This window comes from Hypanus sabinus, chromosome 13, assembly GCF_030144855.1.
Source record: "Hypanus sabinus isolate sHypSab1 chromosome 13, sHypSab1.hap1, whole genome shotgun sequence".
Lineage (NCBI taxonomy): Eukaryota > Metazoa > Chordata > Chondrichthyes > Myliobatiformes > Dasyatidae > Hypanus > Hypanus sabinus.
The window spans coordinates 86,349,558-86,369,552 of NC_082718.1; the positions used below are offsets into that span (position 1 = coordinate 86,349,558).

At 37.5% G+C, this 19,995-nt stretch overlaps 1 protein-coding gene across 2 annotated transcripts in view; it reads left to right on the top strand.

Annotated features, from left to right (window-relative positions):
* Positions 1-19,995, top strand: part of zgc:193801 (uncharacterized protein LOC564476 homolog) — a 71,530-nt gene that overhangs the window by 21,324 nt on the left and 30,211 nt on the right. Inside the window, exons 2-3 of one of the 2 annotated variants that reach the window (XM_059988065.1) lie at positions 6,924-7,122; positions 18,975-19,165. In XM_059988065.1, the coding sequence (XP_059844048.1) occupies positions 6,924-7,122; positions 18,975-19,165 (390 nt within the window). The remainder of the gene's footprint in view (positions 1-6,923; positions 7,123-18,974; positions 19,166-19,995) is intronic. The other variant, XM_059988066.1, reaches the window with a different exon arrangement.

The window sequence follows — 19,995 nt, forward strand, 5'->3', positions numbered from 1 at the left end:
CTTGGAGTATATTCGGCCCTCCTTATCCGTGGGGGTTTGGTTCCGGGACCCTTCGCGGATACCAAAATTCATGGATGCTCAAGTCCCTTATTCAACCTGTCAGTGCGCTGGACCTTAGGACCCAACGGAACCCCTGTCTCAGTACAGTGGACATTAGGACCTGGCGGCAGAGATCTGAATTCACAGTGTTTCTGTTCGCAAAGATAATCTCAAACATGATTGAAAATAAAGTGGAAATAATAAAGCGATCGGAAAGAGGTGAAATGCCATCAGTCATTGGAAAAGCATTAGGCTATGTCAGTCAGCAATCGGAACACTTTTAAAGGATAAAGTGAGAAAGGCTCTGCCCAGATGAAAGCTACAATTATTACTAAGCAGTGCACTGGTTTAATTATTGGGTTTTGGGTGTTTTGGGTTTTTGATTCTCCACATCAAGCCGGCACAGTGGAGAGTGCACTCTGGAGCAGTCTGTCCCGTGTCCCAAGAACTACTGTTCCCGAGCCCGGCACTGAAACATACGTTCTTAAGTGTTTTATATGCATAGAAAGGTAAATATATATACTATATACTAAGACAAACATTTGACTAACTGATGCTAAATAATACCGGATGTACCTGTTCCGACTTACTTGGTAAGAGAACTTCCGATTTTTTTCAATCCCGATCCACGATAATCCACGCACATCCTCCCGTATACTTTAAATCATCTCTAGATTACTTATAATACCTAATACAATGTAAATGCTATATAAAATAGTTGTTATACTGCATTGTTTAGGGAATAATGACAAGAAAAAAAGGTCTGTACATGTTGGAACAACAAGTGCTGGAAGAGCACTTCCAGGTTTGTTCGATTCGCGGTTGGTCGAATTTGTGGATGCGGAACTCGCGGATAAGGAGGGCCGGCTGTATATCAATTTGTATTAGATGGAGAGAGTGTTCTACACAGTGGTGTGTTTCTTTTGGATCAGGTGTTAAATTAAGACTAACATTTTCTCTGTCAAGTAGGCATAAATTGCCTGTAAAGTACAGTGGAGTTATTCTTGGTAGTCTAGCAAATATTTATTCCTGATCCAATAAATATAAAAGTAGCATTTTGAGGGAACTTGATGTTTGTAAACTGGCCACTTTAACATGACAGTGAATGCACTTCAGAAATATTTTGTTAACTTTAGAATTATTTTTGATATCCTGAAAGGGTTTCAAAAAGCATTATATAATTGCCAGTCTTTATTTTGATTTTTATTTCTAATTACTGCTGAGCTATAAACCGGTATTATACAGAGAATATGACTGGCTTCACATGAATATTTCCTAAATCCACATTTTGTAAAAATATAGGGTTTGTGATATATTGGCTTCACTTTTATTCCTGTCTGTAGGTTACAGTCGATATTTCCTTCTTAGTAAATATTTTAAAAGTTACATTTTTAAAAATATTTCTGTCAGAAGTCTTGACTTTGCCTGCCCGTCCAGCTGTTGCTGGAAGGCAGTGGACATAAAACGAAACCTGGAAAGATTTTAAAAAAGGACATGCTACATAGCTCATGTAAGCTTTCTGTAGCGATTTCTCTGAAGTCATTAGCAAGCACCATCCCTTTTGCACTGATTAGAAAACATAGTAGCCAATTTGTACACTGTACAGTCAATAAGCAGGAACCAAGATTAATGACCACCTGCAGAGTTCCTCCAGCATTTTGTGTGTGTTCTGGATTTCCAGCATCTGCATAATTTCTTGTAATGACCATTTGATATGTTGTTAGTATTGATTGATGGAGAAATGCCTGCTTACTTTAGTGCCAGTACTGATAAGGCTATTGACTAATTTGAAGTTATTTTTATTTATTCATGTTTTTGGAATATAGAAATGCATGGCTAGCATTTCTTGCCCACCCCTAGTTGCCCTTGGAAAAATGTAGCGGTTAGTGCAATCGCTTTCTCAGTGCCAACAATTGCTGATTGGAGTTCAGTTCCTGTTGCTGTCCGTAAGGAGTTTGTACGTTCTCCCCATGACTGCATAGGTTTCCTCCGAGTGCTTTGGTTTCCTCTCACATTCTAAAGGTGGACAGGTTAGGGGTAGTAAGTTGTGGGTGTGCTATATTAGTGCTGAAAGCCTGGGGACACTTGTGGGCTATCCCCAGGACAATCCCAGGATGCAAAACAGTCCACTTCACTGTGTGTTTTGATGTACTTGTGATAAATAAGCTAATGATTATCAAGCAGATCTTTTGAGTTGTGGTGAAGGAATTCCATAATGTTTTGAGGAGGAGTTACACTGAGCAACATTGAATGACTTAGGGTATATTTTTAAGTCAAGTTGATGTGCAACTTGGAGGGGAATGTGCAGGTAATTTTGTTTCTAAGCATCCTCATCTTGACATTCTCAGTGATGGAACTCATGGTTTTGGGTGGTGCTGTTATAGTAGTCTGGGTATGTAATTGCAGTTCATACACAGTTGCAGTTACTGTGCATGATGGTAGAAGGAATATATGTGTTAGGTGGTGGGTTTTCGCTTTGTTCTGGATGTTGAATATATTGACAGTCATTGACAAGAACACTTCATGATGCTCCTAACTTGTATCTTGTGGAAAGGCTTTGCAGCAGAGCTATGGAGAGAGGGGTATCACTGAAATTGGCCTTTTGGTCCACTAAGTTTGTGCTGACCATCAAACACCCATTCTTACACAATTCTACCATAGTCCATGTAATTCTCAACCAGAATGTATTACTAGTGTGTGCACTAGGAGTAAGTTACAGTGGCCAATTAACAAATTAAAATGCCAGCCTTCACATTTTGGGGATCTGGGATGCAACTGGAGCACCAGAAAGAAAGCCTTGTGGATATAAGGAGAATGTCAGAGAATGGTTACTTATTGCAGGATACCTACACTGGGACCTGGCTTAGGTGGCCTAGTACATAAGGTCAGCCCTCCCATAATGTTAGTGGGGGACTTTATGATGATACAGGTGTCCCCTGCTTTACGAATGTTCGCTTTACGCCACTTCGCTTTTACAAAAGACCTACATTAGTAACCTGTTTTCGCATTACAAAGAGGATTTTTGCTTTTATGAATATTTTTCCCGTATAAATTAATGGTCCTTCGCTTTACACCATTTTGGCTTAAGAAAGGTTTTATAGGAATGCTCTACCTTTGTAAAAGGGGGGGGACACCTGTAATGCCCTTGAATGTCAAGTGTAGCTAGGTAGAATTTCTGGCTGGAGATGAGCAACAAATAGAACCATCATGGTTTTGTGCAAGATATAAAATGTAACTATTGGATTTGTTTCCCCTACAGTCCATTTACTTCAGTTTTGTCATGACTTCTTGATAACACTCATAGCCAAATGTTGCTCTGATATTCTGAGCAATTACTTTCACTTCTGCTTCAGAATTCAGTTCTGTGATCAACAGTTACCAAAAGCTTTGAAGGAGCTTAGAACAGAGTGATGCAAAATCCAACGTGAGCATTGTTGAGCTGGTTATTAGAAAGTAGCTGCAGCTGGATACGTAAGACCTGATTATTAACTACAGGACAAAGAAACAGGAGATCCACAAGTCATTTCTCCTCAGGGGACCAGAGGTAGAGAAGGTCCGTAGCTTATCAGTGGATCTGTCCTGCAACTAACATGCAAGTGCCATCACAAGGAAGGCATGACAGCACCTACAATTTCTTAGAAGTTTGGTAGATTTGGCGTATCACCAAAAACTTTGATAAAATAGATATACAGTGGAAAGTATCCAAACTGGTTGCATCATGGCCTGGTATGGAAACGCCAAAGCCCAGTCTACAGAAATGGTGGAAATAGTCCAGTCCATCACAGGCAAAGCCAGCCCCACTATTGAGCACAGTTACATGGCGTGCTGCCACAAGAAAGCAGCATCCGTCATAAATATTAAGCTCTTTTCTTGCTACGATCATCAGGCAGGAGGGACAGAAGCCTGAGGTCCCTCACCACCAGGTTCAGGAGCAGTTATTGTTTGACAACCATTAGGCTCCCGAACCAATGTGAATAACTTCACTCACCACAACTCTGAACTGATTCTACAACCTACAGTCTCATTTTCAATTACTATAACTCATCTTCTTAATATTTTTTCTATATTTGCACAATTTATCTTCTTTTTCATATTAGTTGTTTGTAAGATTTGTTTGTATACTTTTTAATAAATTCTGTTGTATTTCCTATTTTCCTATGAATACCTGCAAGAAAATGAAACCCAAGATAGTATATGGTAATATATATGTATTTGGGTAATAAATTTTTAATTTGACCATTGATGACACAGCCATTACTTTGTGATGATTGAGAAAATATTGATTAGTTTATAATGTTTCAAAAACTAAAAAAGACAAATGTGATGGTTTAGTTATATAATTAAAAAGTGATGAAAATTGTTTAACTTATAATGCAGGTGTTAAAGCTGTCTCCGGACTCTTGCATTATATTAAGTATGCACTGTAAATTAGAAGTGTTTCATCATGGTGACCTTATGCAACTTCCATTGGACAGTTTTTAGATGCTTCAGTTTACAAATACTCTGAACAAAATTGATCATCTATTGTAATGATGCTGTTTTCTTAGTTCGTTAATGAGAGAATTAACTAATGCTAGTAATGAATATTCTGTTAATCCATAAAAACACAAAATGCTGGCAGAACTCAGCAGGCCAGACAGCATCTATGGGAGGAGGTAGTGACGACGTTTCGGGCTGAATTGGTTTAGGCCCAAAACGTCGTCACTACCTCCTCCCATAGATGCTGTCTGGCCTGCTGAGTTCTGCCAGCATTTTGTGTTTTTATTTATTTCCAGCATCTGCAGATTCACTCGTGTTGCCTTTGAATTCACTACTGCGAAGCCTCTTCCAGTGAATTCTGTTAATCCAGTTGTGGACAAGCAACACTTAAGATTTAAAAATGGGTAAACGTTTAGAAATCACAGATTTTAAAAAATAGCCTGGAGATCTGTATGGAGAAATTATTCCGTCTATTTCCATGGAGGTTAAGATTGTCTGTGGGGATATATTAAGAGAATAAACTCAATTTAATGGTGTTCATTTAATGAATCCATTTATCTTCCAAATTACAAATGTAATTTTTGACAGTTGGACAGTTAATAAGTTTAGTAAATCAAATGGATCTGATATTTTAGTAATGTACTGCATCTCTCTGTATAGTGTAGATTTTAATTCCAAAAAAATTAACTAGAATTCCATATAGGTAACAATTATTAGAGAGAATTTTAATTTCATTTCCAGCAAACAAAAGGAGCTGGTTTGCTGTCGCTGCTTCGCTGTCACTCAGATGTAGACACCATTAATCTGGGTGTTTTGACTCGATTATCCTAGCTCTGAACCAGTGTTTTTCTCACTTCATATTGTTAATGTTGCACTTGTCTGTTAGATCTATATCCAGCTTTCTCAATTGAATTCTTACTTTACTGGCCCCTGTACTCACTGATGATAAATGCTTTCTTTTCCTTGCACTGCCATCTTTTTGGAACTGCTGTCATTATTCCAACTCAATACTGCCCTTGAACCTGTTGAACTTGCAAGCGAATTCTCCTTCCCATCTTTGATCGCTCTTTCTTCTCTGTGATCCTTGATCTTGTCAAAATGTCAAATTCAATCTTGTCTTGCTGACAGCTTCATTTTTGAATCTTTTTCCATCTGATTTTTGTCTGATTCAGTACTACAGCAGCATAAATCAAAATTCAAAGTTAAATCCCACATGGTTGTGATTGGGACTATGAAGCATAACATAGTCTGTTATTCTCCTTGACCTCTCTGTAACCTATGAATTGTGGATTACAGCATCTTACTCAAAGCCACTCACTTTTCTGGCTGAGTGGAACTGCCTTTTGTTGGCTGCATTTTCACTTACTGGATCATAGCCTGGGCATTGCTATGGTGGGTTCTCTGTTTTTCCAGTCATGTCTCAGATTTTCCAAAAGCCTATCCTGGAATTGTTTCTCAGCTACTGTCTATTTGAGAACTCAGCTGAAGATGAGAGGCTTTGCATTTCAACAACTCCAGGCTTTGCATGGAGTCGTAGAAAAGTATAGCGCAGTAACAGGCCCTTTAGCCCATCTAGTCCATGCCAAAACCATTTAAAGTGCCTACTGTCATCAATCTGCACCAGGACCATCGTCCCCCATACCCCTACCATCCATGTACCTATCCAAATTTCCCTTAAACGTTGAAATCAAACTCACATGCACTACTTGTGCTGGCAACTCATTCCACACTCTCATGACCTTCTGAGTAAAGAAGTTTTCCCTCATGTTTCCCGTAAACTTTCATCTTTCACTTTTATCCCATGATCCCTGGTTGTCCCGCTGAACCACAGTGGAAAAAGAAAAGCCTACTTCTGTTTACCCTATCTATATCCCTCATAATTTTGCCTGCCTCTATCAAGTCTCCTCTCAATCTTCTATGTTCTAAGGAATAAAGTCCTAACCTATTCAATCTTCCCTTATAACTCAGGTTCTCCAAATCTCCTAACATTTTTACCTCTTTAAACAAATTGGGTGACAGTGTACTATAAATCCAAATATTCAACTTCTAGTACTGAAGACCTTGTATTTCTTTATTTAAGCATGAGTGCATCTGAGTTAATTTTAATTCAAAAATTATTAGTTTTTTTTGTTGCTGGCTGGCATTCCATCCTTTTCCAACCATTATCCAGTTGAAACAAAGTACTTACTGCCCTGGTATCCTTTTTGTTCTCTAACATGCAGTCCTCACTTTCCGTACATGAGCAGTCTTTTTCACGTCTCACCACAATTATTGCTTCAAAATTGAGCTAACTGAGCGAAGCACTGTAATATCAAAAATATTGTATAAAGGAATGCATAACTTTGAAATGGGGCTTTAGATTTCATGTCTCTGATTGTGTTTTCTACCTTAATTTTTATACACAGACTCATCCATCAGTGAGGGTTAAAGGAACAGAGCATAACTACAATCCAGTTCTCTGCCAGGATGAGAAGTGTTCTGCCAATTCTAAAGGTAGCCACATGCACTGCCCCTTTTGTAGCGTGACTGAAGCCTACCAGGATCCTGTCATCTTGAGAGCACATTACAGAGTTAAACATGTTGATAAAGGCCTTGATTTTGCAGGTAAGGTAAACTCCATAATTGCACTTTAGGACCCCCCGATGTCTGTCTCTATTAATTCCTTTGAAAATTGTTGAAAGGGATGATGTCAGTGGACCATCCAAAGCATGGCACTGCATTGTTAGGCATCATAAGAAGTAAGTGAAGATCCAGGAAAAATACAATATCTATAAAAGAATTATAGATATTTATTTATTGAGAATATAGCACAGAATAAGCCCTTCCAGCCTTCAAACCATGCTGCCTGGCAACCCCTGATTTAATCCTAGCCTAATCATGGGACAATTTACAATAACCAGTTAACTTGTCAACCAGTACATCTTAGGATTGTGGGAGGAAACGCACATGTTCATGGGAGAACATACAAACTCCTTTCAGGCAGTGGCAGGAATTGAGCTTGGATCAAAATCTGGGCAGCATGGCAGCCTAGCTGATAGCATAGCACTATGAAAGCACCAGTGACTGGGGTTCAATTGCACCACTATCTGTGAGGAGTTTGTGCATTCTCCCAGTGACTATATGGGTTCTCCAGTTTCCTCCCCCATATCAAAGACGTGCTGGTTAGTAGGTTAATTGGTCACCTAGGTGTAATTGTGAGGCATGGGCTCGTTGAACCGGAAGGGCCTGTTACTGAGCTGTATCGCTAAAACAAAACAGTTTGTGGAACAAGACAAAGCTTCCTATTTTTCCCAGCTAACTCCTGGGGGGGGGGGGGGGCAACTTATGCTTACAGCATCTAATAAATAAAACAAAGTGCTGGAATTACTCAGCATTTTAGATAGGGTCTGTAGGGGGAGGAGCAAAATTAACATTTCTGGTCAATAATGTGAGCAATTCCTACCCTATATGTTACACAGAAGCAGTGTTCCACAGAGCCTGTTATTCAGGGAGCTTCCTGTGAAGCCATGGCAGGTTGTATAAGAGAGTGGAGGTGGTGGATTAATTGAAACAGTTTGTTTAATTTTATTCTTCCATAATCAGTATTTTGGACATGAAAGAAGGATTCCTTAAGGAATTTGCAATAACATGTACAGTGGCAAAACTAAACCAAAACGTAACAGTTGCCTTAGCCTAGAGTTGTTATTCTTGAATGACGTTCCCCCAGCTCCATGATTGTTCCAAAAGTTGAATCCTTTATTTGACCCTTTATTAGCAATTAGCAAACATACAATCTTGAAGCGATGAAACTGAAATGTGCCCAAACGTAAGCTAAGTTTTATTCAGCAGTTAGCAGAAGATATTGCCTCCACTGGTCCCAAACTATAAACTGCAACGAAATAAGCAAAAGTATAAACAAGAATACATAACTTAGTCCCTTCACTTTACCACGCCTCCACTTGTGACTAGTTACTGTAATAAACATGCAACAAAGACTACAATGTAGATAGGGAACAGATACGTGCCTCCTACAGATTCCATCATGACATCTATTGTGCAATTTGCATTCTGTTGAGTAGAAAGTAGACAAGTAACAGTGAAGGTGTGAGTCATCTTTAGTGGTATACTTGTTTTTTTTTGGAGAAGCCTGTTGTGCAGGTGTTTACACTGTAATTTAAAAATTTGTATAAGTTAGAGGAGGGAGTGTCTAGGGTTCTTATACCCTATGTGCAATCGTTCTGACTACAACAGTTGGCAGGTGTAATAAGAAAACACAAAACAAATGTTTTATTATGTCTTTTATTTCTCTTCTGAAATATTTTTAACATCTTTAAATCCTAATGTAATACATCTGTGATTTTCCTCATTGCTGATATAGTTGCCCTTTATTTTTTTGCCAATATCAGGTTCTAGTTAAACTACCTGATATCTTTTGTTGCTGAAAAAAGATTAGGTAATAAATTATAACCATAAAATATCAGATTGCGGCATCAGAGTACTGCAGTTCAGTCGTCATCCTTATTGCTTGTGGTGGCAAATACTGTTTTACTATAATCAAAACTTTGGACAGTGGAACTTCTTAAAAGGGGTGGAAAGGGATGTGTAAATTGTAACATTTTTACTACACTGTCCCCTGGGTATTTGCCACCATTTATAATCCACCGGTCTGCATAATTTCTGTGAAATATCCATATTTTCTCCCCTGTTGTTGGAAGTATTTGTATAGTAGCAAACTTGATCATTTTGGTGGCTATTTAATGATCTCTTTATATTCTTAATCTGTATTAATTATCCCTGATCAGTTCCCTTTAAAACCTGTAGTAATTTATGTATAAAGATGAACCTAATTGAGGTATCACAACAGAACATTGACTGAAAATAATTGAATTCTGGCTTTTCAATACTGTTTTTTTCCTTATATTTTAATTTTAAATGTTAAATGTTTTAAATAGAGTGCCTGACTATGAACTTTACATCTATACAGATTGCAAGCTGGGTTTGCACAAGTTTCATAATGCCTTTGCATTTGCACTGATCTATTTTGGCATTTTAGCTTAAGGCTTAGGATACTTAGCTTGAATGTCCTGTCTGGGAATGAGAGAGGTCAGTGCATGTTATACATATTTTACTTATTATAAATTTAAATGCCTAGAGACTAGAAAGGAGAGTATTTCTAAATTTTAACATATAAATAGAGGCTTGAACATTATCATCAACTGAAAGTCCTCTTGACTATCTAGAGATTTAATCTAAAATAGTGTGGATCTATTGCATTTGGAAAGTTCCTCACTCTATTCTTTCAGAATTTGTATCAGGCTTGACTTCACTACCAATTTGGTGGAAGTTGATTCATACCAATACTAAACTTGTAAGTTAAATGTCATTTTGTATCATCAGCCATTTCAGATATAGTTTGGAAAACAAATGGTCCATTAAAATTGATCATGCCAGTAATTACAGTATGCTTAATATCTAAATGATCAGGCCTCACATTATTTTCTTTAGCGCATCATATCTTACTTGTTCTCTGAACCATTTGCTTTAATAACCATTAATAACCCTTTTCCTTAAGGGCAGAACAGGAAATTGACTGGTTATTGTAGAGGTTTCTTTTGCAATTTCCAATTAGAGAGTCTAATTATCTCTTTGATTTTCAATGACATTACCTGTACATTCCTCTGCCGTTAACATCTTGGGAGTCACCCAGGATCGATCAGAAAACCAACTGAAACAGCCAGATAAATAATATTGCTAAAGGAACAAGTCAGAGACTCTGTATACTGTAGTGAGTGACTCAACTGGTACTATAAATGTCTTTCCATCAACTCTGTGGCAAAAGATTGGACTGTGATAGAATTCTGAAATAAATAGAGAAAGTGGATGAAGTATTCAGCAGAAAAGGCAGTGCAAGGAGAAAGAAGGGTTAACATTTCCATTCAATAACTAAGCTAATCAGGACGCTTTCCACTTGCCCACATGAGGACAACTCCCACAACACTCAAGAAGTTGGATACCATTCTGAATAAAACTGTCCACTTGACTGTTAATTCATCTACTATCCCAAAGGTTCATTCACTCTGTCACCAATGCACTGTGGCTGCAATGCATGCAATCTAAAATGTATTGACACAATCATTCTACCAATAGCACACCCAAAGGACACCTGCATACTACCATGTTCCTGTTTTCCTCTGAATTTCTCACCACTCTCATTGTTGCTGGGTCTAAATTCTTCACCAGAGGGACTGCTGTGGCTCAAGAAAAGGTTCACCACTGCCTTCACTTGGGCATTATTGGAATGCGTTATAAACGCTGGGTTTGCAAGTGACGTCCAGATTTCACAAAATTAATAACTAGAAGACTTGAAGTTGAATTTTCTAACAATTGCTGAGAAAGTAAGAAAGGACCAATCAGCAAGCAGGAAGTAAAAGTTATCAATAACCACCTAACAAACACATAATAGTAAACCAATGAAGTTACTTGAGGTACTTTTGAAAGTGCTTTTCTGTAGTAATTCAGATTTGCTGATATTAAAATGTCTTGTAAAACCTTCTTTTAGACTTGTCTATGTTTAATATTTCTGTAATAGTGTTTTCCTCTGCACTCTTACATTTGAAGCCCTGGTTTTCATGTGTGCAATTTAGCTGTCAGTCACTTTGAAACAATATAGTGCCTTAAATATGTTCTGATTTTCTAATTGGATAAGCACAAACCATTCTCTCTTTAAATCTTATTACATCCCTACCTCAAATATACAGGTTCTGTTTATTTGCTTTGTACTGTACATCTCTCAGGCAGGTGGTACTTAGACTTTTAAAGAGCAGTGCCCCCGAATAATTAAGATTGAGCATTCTGGATAATATCATGTGAAGAGGCTTGTTCTGGCTTGTTTCTCATTACTTTGAGGAAATACATAAATTTATGACAAATAATCATGGATATGCAAATAAATGCTTCATAATGTGGCATATTCTGGCCTGAAAGCTCCCCATTGTTCAGACTCTGAATTAAAATGCATCGAATTTTCTTTCAGTGGCTTTTTTCTTAACCTCTTAACTACACTAAAGCAATCTAAATCTCATTAGCCATTGTCTTTTAATCAAATAATTGAGATAATTTGTTTGTTAAGTGTTTATTAATACTGTTTGTAAAACTGTTAATTTCTTTAGTTACACCTTTTTTGACCCTGTTTTCAGGGATGGATGAATAGACATCCTAACAGTAATTTTAACTGGTTATTAAAAGCATGCAAAGTACAATTTTGAGAGTAAAGATTCCCAACTAGTTTTCAAATGTGAACTGTCCACAAATCTGCCTTGGGTTCAGCATGTATTTCTATTGTGAAGACACATCTTAGTTTCTGTTTGGATGAGTAAGGTATTACCTTGCAGTGTTCACTTAAGGAACATACATCCAAGATCACATTTGGCTCGGATATCTTGGAGTCTGCAAGATTTAATATTAAATTCAAAAATTTCAGGTAAACTCTCCCTACCCTCTCCAAAATTAATTTTTTAAAATTTTTTCCTCATCTGTCTCCAAGGCCAGTTTTTTAAAATAACTGCTATCTTTGGTAGAGCCTGTGTCATAGTCTCTTTCTTCACTCCATTTTCTGCTTCTCTGAGACTTAAAACATTCTTCTCACTTTTCCAGTCCTATTAAAGGTACCTTGACCTGAAACATCAACTTTTTTCTGTACTACTGATGTTTTTGACCTCCTGAGTGCTTCCAGCATTTTCAAATACAATTGTAAATGTTTACCTGTGTTCAGAAAGGAACTTTGAGTTTCATAATATGAGGTTAAAAGATTAGCAGTAACGTATTCATATCTCATACTGTCAGGTATAATTTCAGATGATAAATTCTGACTAGCATGCAAGTATAATGACTATAACTAAATTGCTTTTTGGGTATACTGCATCAATTTTTGTGCTTAAATTTTCACTTTATACCATTAGCCTCAGCAACCTTTCCGAACTAGTATTTCCAATAATCACATAAAATTTGTTGCTTCAAAACAAAACTGAGCTGATCAGAATGCTTCCAATTAATGTTTGCTTTCATTTATCATTGAATCCAGCATTTACTTCAGCACTTTTCATGATGCAGTTTTTGCTTATTGTGAGTAGTGAGACTGCCAAAAATCAAATATCATCTTTTTAAATAACATTTGATGAAATATTGCTGTTCAAATACAAAACTGCAAAAAAAAATCCTCAATCTTTTGTGTTTGCTTGCATATTCTTGTGGAGTATTTGCAATATAGAAGCAGGCCTTTGGCAGAGACCCAAATGTTCATAAATTTTGTCTATAATCCAAATCCCTATTCAGCTATCTGTATATCCTTCGATAAATTTTTGTTAATTTATCTAGGTTCCCATTGATGATGTGCATGCTAACTTTTCTTGTAGTGTATTACATGTTTCATTCTTTTATATTCTTTGTTTATTTTATTATCTTATTTATGGTCTGCAAATGGAAAGTCTCCTTCAGTAATCCTTGGGGCAAAAAAAAAAACTACTTCCACACCAGTTCTGAGTTTCAAGGTGGCTAATACCAACATGGACCCCTCAGATTCTGCAAACTGCAGCAAGGACTCAATGGGTCAAGCAGCATCTGCCAAGGCTGATTTTGAGCTAAACACTGCTCCAGGACTGGAGTGTAGAGGCAAGGTGGCAGTAAAAAGAAATGAGGGCGAGGGGTAAAGCAGGAGCTGGCAGGTGTTACATAGGGCAATTTGAAGAGGTGTTAATGGGCAGGTGGAACCAGGTGAGTGAGGCAGGGGAAGGGTGGAGTTCAAGATGGTGGACAATAAGTAGAAAGAGATGAGAGAAAATAAGGGAGCAGTTGGAGCTCAGAAATGTATAATCAAAAAGCAGTTTAGATATTGTCCCAGATTAAGAGGTGGGCCATTTAACACATGTGGAGAAGTTGACAAATGGATGGAGTGTTAAAAGTTTTGGAATTGTACCAAGAAGATTGAGGAGGTTTTGGATATAGATGGAATCAAGTATTAGTGAAAATGCTTGAGAATTACAGGTAGAGGAACAGTCTTGAATGGCTGAGCAGGCATGAAGGGGCAAATAGTCCACTCCTACTTCTATTTCAATATTGAAATGTAGGTTTAGATCTTGTATTAGCTGTTATTTAATAGCAAACAAATAAATATTTACAGAAGTTACTTGAAAACAATGACATTCAGCCATGCTTTCTTCATTGTTTTAACCACATTACCAATTTTCGTTACATCATCTTCAGTGTGCAAGCACAGCTTTTGATCAATTGAAGGAAACTGGGGATTAACTATTAAGACTTCATGCTGGAACAAAACTCGTGGTCTACTGAGCAGCAAAGATTCCTGCCCTCCTGTATTGTTCTGAGATCTGCACTGCATACAGCAGACATTTTCTGGAAAAATATCACCAATGGCGTCACTGCAGAACATTCAGAATTTACTATAAGAATAATCATACCAATGTCTTAATGCTCTCCCAGGCTGCATCTCCAGAACTGAGGTTCAGTCAGCCAAATTGTTCAAGCAAGGTCATTCACGTGCCCAGTATCTGACCTCAAAAGCCTAGTTCTATGATGGAAAGAGATTACTAGATCTACAGAGGAAAGATGCTCAAAGCCTGAAGAAATGCAACATCTCTAGTGATAACTAGGAATCTTTGGCTCACAACAATGGAGAAAGAGCTTTCAGAATGGCACCAAGAGCCTTCATTGGAGTATAACCACCCACTGGCTTGCTGCATCCATAGAAGAGTCTGCAGTTGCCAGATTAACATCAATGGCAACTTCAAAACCCACAAAATCAGAGTTTGAGTAGTCATCTTTCTTCCCAAGGAATTATCTTGTAAGAAGATGAAGTCTTACTATGAAGGTTCAGCAAAGTGACATTCCTCTTGGAAAAGGGAAGTGCATTCCTAACACCTGATTAAGAGTTTTACTGCTATGCTATAGGTATTTCATTTTAGCAGTTTTGAAAGAGCAGTCTGTTATGCTTCCAGCCTGTTTGGGTTTGAGCTGAGATTAGAGGCTTTGTTGTTCAATTTAGGAATGTGGTGTCAGCCTATCAGGATGGTGAAATTGGAAGGTTCTGAAGTACGCTGGACAGAGAAGTTTTGTGAGAGACACCGGTGTGGGTCGAGGTATTTTTTGGAAGGAGCTGGGACAACACAGGAAGGAAGATGGCTGAGGGTGCCATCCCTATTGCACAAGATGCTTTGCGCAGGTAAATGGCTTCAAGGAGGAAGGACCGATACTCCCATGGGAGACCCATTTGTTCGAGATGGATTTCGAGTGACATTCGGAAGGTTGAGTGTGCTTTCACGTAGGTGGAGCGTTCAATGCGTGAGTGACAGACAAGTTCAATATATGCTCCAACTTGATGGCAAATTTTACTGTTTAAGAATAATGGGCCCTTTTTGTTATTTTTCTTTCTTTCCTTTAATAATTGTTTGCTTAAGTTAACATTCTTAAATATACATCTTTCTAATTGTATGCAGTGTACGATCTGCTATTTCTTGCCTATGGGTGATTGCTGGGGGCAGTAAATCACACAGCATTAACACAAACTGGGTTTAGGTGGGTGAGACATCCTAAACTCAGGGATTTGGCAGGATCAAAGTCATATACACCCTAGACATATGAAGCCTATGAAAGGTGGATTTCTCATCGCGAAACCCAAGAGCTGTTAGCAAGGAGCTAATGACCCATATTTATAGAGACACCCAATAAAAAGGAGTTTCACATTGTTACAAAATACAATATTTTTATAAAAAGGTTAAAATTTCACATTCAGGTTCTTTTTATTGATTCCAAACATTGCAGTACAGATTTTTAAAATCGCAGGTATCAACATTCTAAAGGAGATTTTGAAGCATTGAGTGAGATCCAGAAAGCCTGATGTTCAAAATACTCAACACTAAAAATAGCCAATCAATAAAGTCAATGAACCACTGAGCTTTATAGCCGAAACAATAGGCTACAGCAGAAAGAAGTTGGTAATGAAACACTCATCATGGAATGGCTTGTCTGGAGTATGCTGTCTCTTCCTGGGAAGGTGACATGAATGAGCAATGTAGGCAGTGGAGAGTGCACAAATGGGGTTTTTCTCCAGTCTTTGGGGGGAGGTGTAATGGAATATCCTCAAATTAAATTCTATTGCCAGAGGCCTTATTTTGAGATTTTCTTCACTGAACTTGTTTTTTCCCCTATTTTTAACATTACTTTCAAGCTATCTCTTTGATCAAACTTATAGAGCATGTTAAAAGGAGGGGAGGGGTGGCATTTGAATTCAAAAAGAATTCTAAAAAGTAGTGGCAGTGCAGGACAACAATCAAGGCAGATTGCTGAGTGGTCAAATCACAAACGAGAGAACCTGCAGATCCTGGAACCCAAGCAACACACACAAAATGCTGGTGGAACTCAGCAGGCCAGGCAGCATCTATGGAAAAGAGTTCAGTCGACGTTTGGGGTTGAGACTTCGTCATGTCTGGGTCTTGTTGAGTGGTTCTTGATGCAAGGAGCAGTACAGGAAATGGAGTTTCAAACAAATTTAGCTTTATTTGATGCTGGCCAAGGAAGTTTTGGAATAGGCACACATAAGGGCAGCAAAAGCATTCATCTGTAGGTGAAATGGGACACTGTGGTTCAACTTCAGTCACTTGGGGAGTTAACAGAGTTTGTGGTAAGGAATTATGACAATGGCTTTAGTCGTCCAATATTTTACATCTTTGTAAAATACGTGAGCTCGAAAGTATATTTCACAAATCAAAATAGGACAGCATTTAAATGTTGCAGCTGATTGATTCTACAATTGAGAAAAATAATTTACTGAGATGCAGACTAATGCAACAATAATTTGCTGAATTGTAAAAATTAAATGATTGTTCTAGTTGGCAAAGGATCTTCGGTATATCATTCTGCATTCTGCAGTCATGGAAATCAAACGCAATGTTTTTCTGCAGTTTTTTAAGTTGGGACTAATGATTTAGAAAATGCTATTTTTGAGTGGTTTAAAATATCTAATTCAGAATAAAAGCTCATCATCAAGTCTTGAAAGTTTTCATAGCATTTCCTTTTCATGTTTGATTAGTACTAATTAATCATTTAAATATTCAGTAGTCAATTTCCTATATAAAATGAACCCACCATACCTATATAATTATAATATTATGTACTTATATAATTCATGGAATTATTCACATTGAGAACTGTGTTACATTCAAAATTAGACAACAAGGAATAGGATGATAAAAGAAACTAATTGTTGATAGCAGTTACATTCCTTCATGCAATGTATTTCTTGTCATTTTATTTTGCTGTTCCATCTTGTTAATCTTAAAAACATCTGATTTCAAATATGTGCTTAGCTTTATTTTTGCTGAATTCTGGCTTTTTTTTTGTTGATTAGCAGTTTTATAATTTTTTCGATTTTATTTTCGATTTCATGCCAAACACCATTCTCTCATCAGAGAAATTGCCTAATTTTAATTGGCTTGGATTACAGTTTTGGGTTGGCTAAACTCAGCTTCAATGCCATATGTAAGTTTGCTAATGACCCCACAGTCTTAGGTCAAGTCAAAGGTGGTGATGAACCAGCATATCGGGGAAGATTGAGAGTCTGGCTGAGTGGTGCAATGGCAACAACTTCTTGTCAGCAAGACCAAGGAGCTGATCATTGACCAGGAGAGGGAGACTAGAGCTTCCTGAGCTAGTCCTCAATAGAGGATTTGAGGTGGAGAGGGTTAGCAACTTTAAATTCCTCGATGTTATTATTTCGGAGGACCTGTCCTGGGCCCAGCATGTAATTGCAATTACGAAGAAAGCACAGCAGCACTTCTGCTTCCTAGGAGTTTGTGGAGAAATGGCATGACATCTAAAACTTTGACGGACTTCTATAGGTGAGTAGTGGAGAGTATATTGACTGGCTGCATTGCAGCCTGGTATGGAAACATCAATGACATCGAACAGGAAATTCTACAAGTAGTGAATACAGCCCAATCCACCATGGGTAAAGCCCTCACAATCATTAAGTACATCTAATGAAACGCTGCCATAGGAAAGCAGCATCCATCATCAGAGATCCCCACCACACAAGACATGCTCTCTTCTTGCCGGTGCTATCAGAAAGAAGGTACAGGAGCCTCAGGACACAGACCACCAGGTTCAGGAGCAGTTGCTGTCCCTCAACCATCAGGCTCTTGAACCAAAAGGGATAACTTCACTTGCCCTATCATTGAAATGTTCCCATAACCAATGGGCTCACTTTCAACAGCTCTTCATCTCATGTTCTCGACATTTATTGCTTATTTATTTATTGTTATTTCTTTATTTTTGTTTTGGCACATTTTGTTGTCTTTGTCCTCTGGTTGAACTCCCAAATTGGTGAAGTCTTTCATTGATTCTGTTATGATTATTATTACATGGATTTATGAGTCTCAGGGTTGTATATGATAACATATATATACTTTGATAATAAATTTACTTGGAACTTTTGAGTTAATTTTATATTAGATGTTTTGCTTTCCTAAGATTTTTTTAAATTAACTGAGATTAAGAGCTAGGGTACTGGGAATGAAATGCATTTCTTGCATTTTGTGAAATCACTCAGCCTTGCTTAATTGGAATGTATATTTAAATCCTTCATCTGGATTTAACCCCATAAACTACCTCACTTTTAAAAAATTATTTCTGTTCTTGCACTATTTTTAATTTACTCAATATACATATATATATAGTTACTGTAATTGATTTGTTTTCTATATTATCATGTATTGCTACCGCTAAGTTTACAAATTTCACGACATATACTGGTGATAATTAAACCTGATTCTAATTTCAATCTACAATGTAAAAATTATAGGTGTTGAAAATCAGAGATAAAAACAGAAAATATAAGAAATATTCAGCAGGTCAAGGAGCATCCGTAGAACGAAAACAAGTTTAAATGTAAAAGTCATACCTTTCTGGTGAGAGATTCTTAATCTAAAATATTAATCCTGTTTCTCTGACCAGCTGAGTAGTTGTATTATTTTCCTCTTAAGTAAAGCTGCTTATCAATCTCAGCAATGAATTTTAAACCCCAGCATTCGTGAAGAGCATACAATCGCATCTTACTAAGGTTCTCATTTCTCAAATTAGCCATTAACATGGCCTTTGAGTAAGACTGCTGCTTTGTGTTAAACTGCGGGCAATATTCCAGTTTGGCTTCCTATCCCTTCACCGGCTTAAAGGTAATGAAGGTTACTGAACATAATGAAATGATCACAGACAGAAGGCTAAGATTTTCTTCCTGTTCCCTGCAGCCTGGAATCGTCCCAATTTCAGGAGACGAGATAAGATCCAAATACCAGTTCTTGGATTTTTTTTCCACAAAAATCATAACTTTTATTAATTTGCTTGTAATTCCACTCTTATTTATGAGAGGTTTTCTAATGAATGTGAAGATTGTCACTATTCATATTTTCCAGGCTTAAAGATTCTTCGTTGCTGTAACCACTGTGACATCATTGGAACTATTAAAGGAGAGAAAAAATTCAAAGGTGCACACTGGCATTGCTACCGGTGCCGAAATGGTTTCAATAGGCGTGATGAAGCAGTCAAGCATTATAAAACTCATTTCCGCAATCCTCATACCACTTTCCAAATTCAAATTACACAGGTAAGTCTGTTTAAGTTGTGTCAGATTTTGAATTACTCAGAGTATGTGATAGCATGGTAAGAATATATTTTTTAACCTACACAGAAACCTCAACTTATTAAAAATCAAGTAGGTGCTAGCCTTGATCAAAGGGTGCCACTCATATCTTCAGATCTGAAATGACTGCTTTTACTATAAATATTTCTATTACTTATTCAGTCATTTGAATCCCCTACCTGACTACAGTGCTATTACTCACTTGCATCTGCATATTCCTGGGACCTCAGGAGTAGCTTGGATAATGTGGCTCCAGTCTATTAATGTTTTCTAACCAGGTCTTCTTTTGTCTTCCTCTCATCTTTTTCCATTCACCCATTCATCTGCTCCTTGAAGTATTGTTTTTGAGAAGCTGCAGCTTCTCATGGAATGGCCAAAACATTGCAATTTTGTTTTTGACGGTGTTAAGATGTTGTTTTCCCGCTAGAGGTTTAATTGGTTGCTGTGCATGTACATTAGATTTCTTTCTAGGTACAAAATCACCAGGATCTTATAATAATATTTCTGTTCAAGTGCTTGAGGATATTTCCCATAGACTTTCATGTCCTTGACCATGGATATGACAAAGGTGATTTTGGCACCAGTACAAATATCCCTACCTTTCAAGTTATTAGTTTGCTCTTAGCTGTGGCTTCTGTTGCAATCCTTGTCTTATTTTGTCCGAGGTTATGGTGGGGCACAGGCTAGTGTCAGCAAGTTATTGCTTAAGACTGAATTTCAGAGACTTAATATAAGCTGATAGGTAGAAAGCATTGCTGTGCTTTTGTGGGTCTTATGAGATTCCCACGAGATGC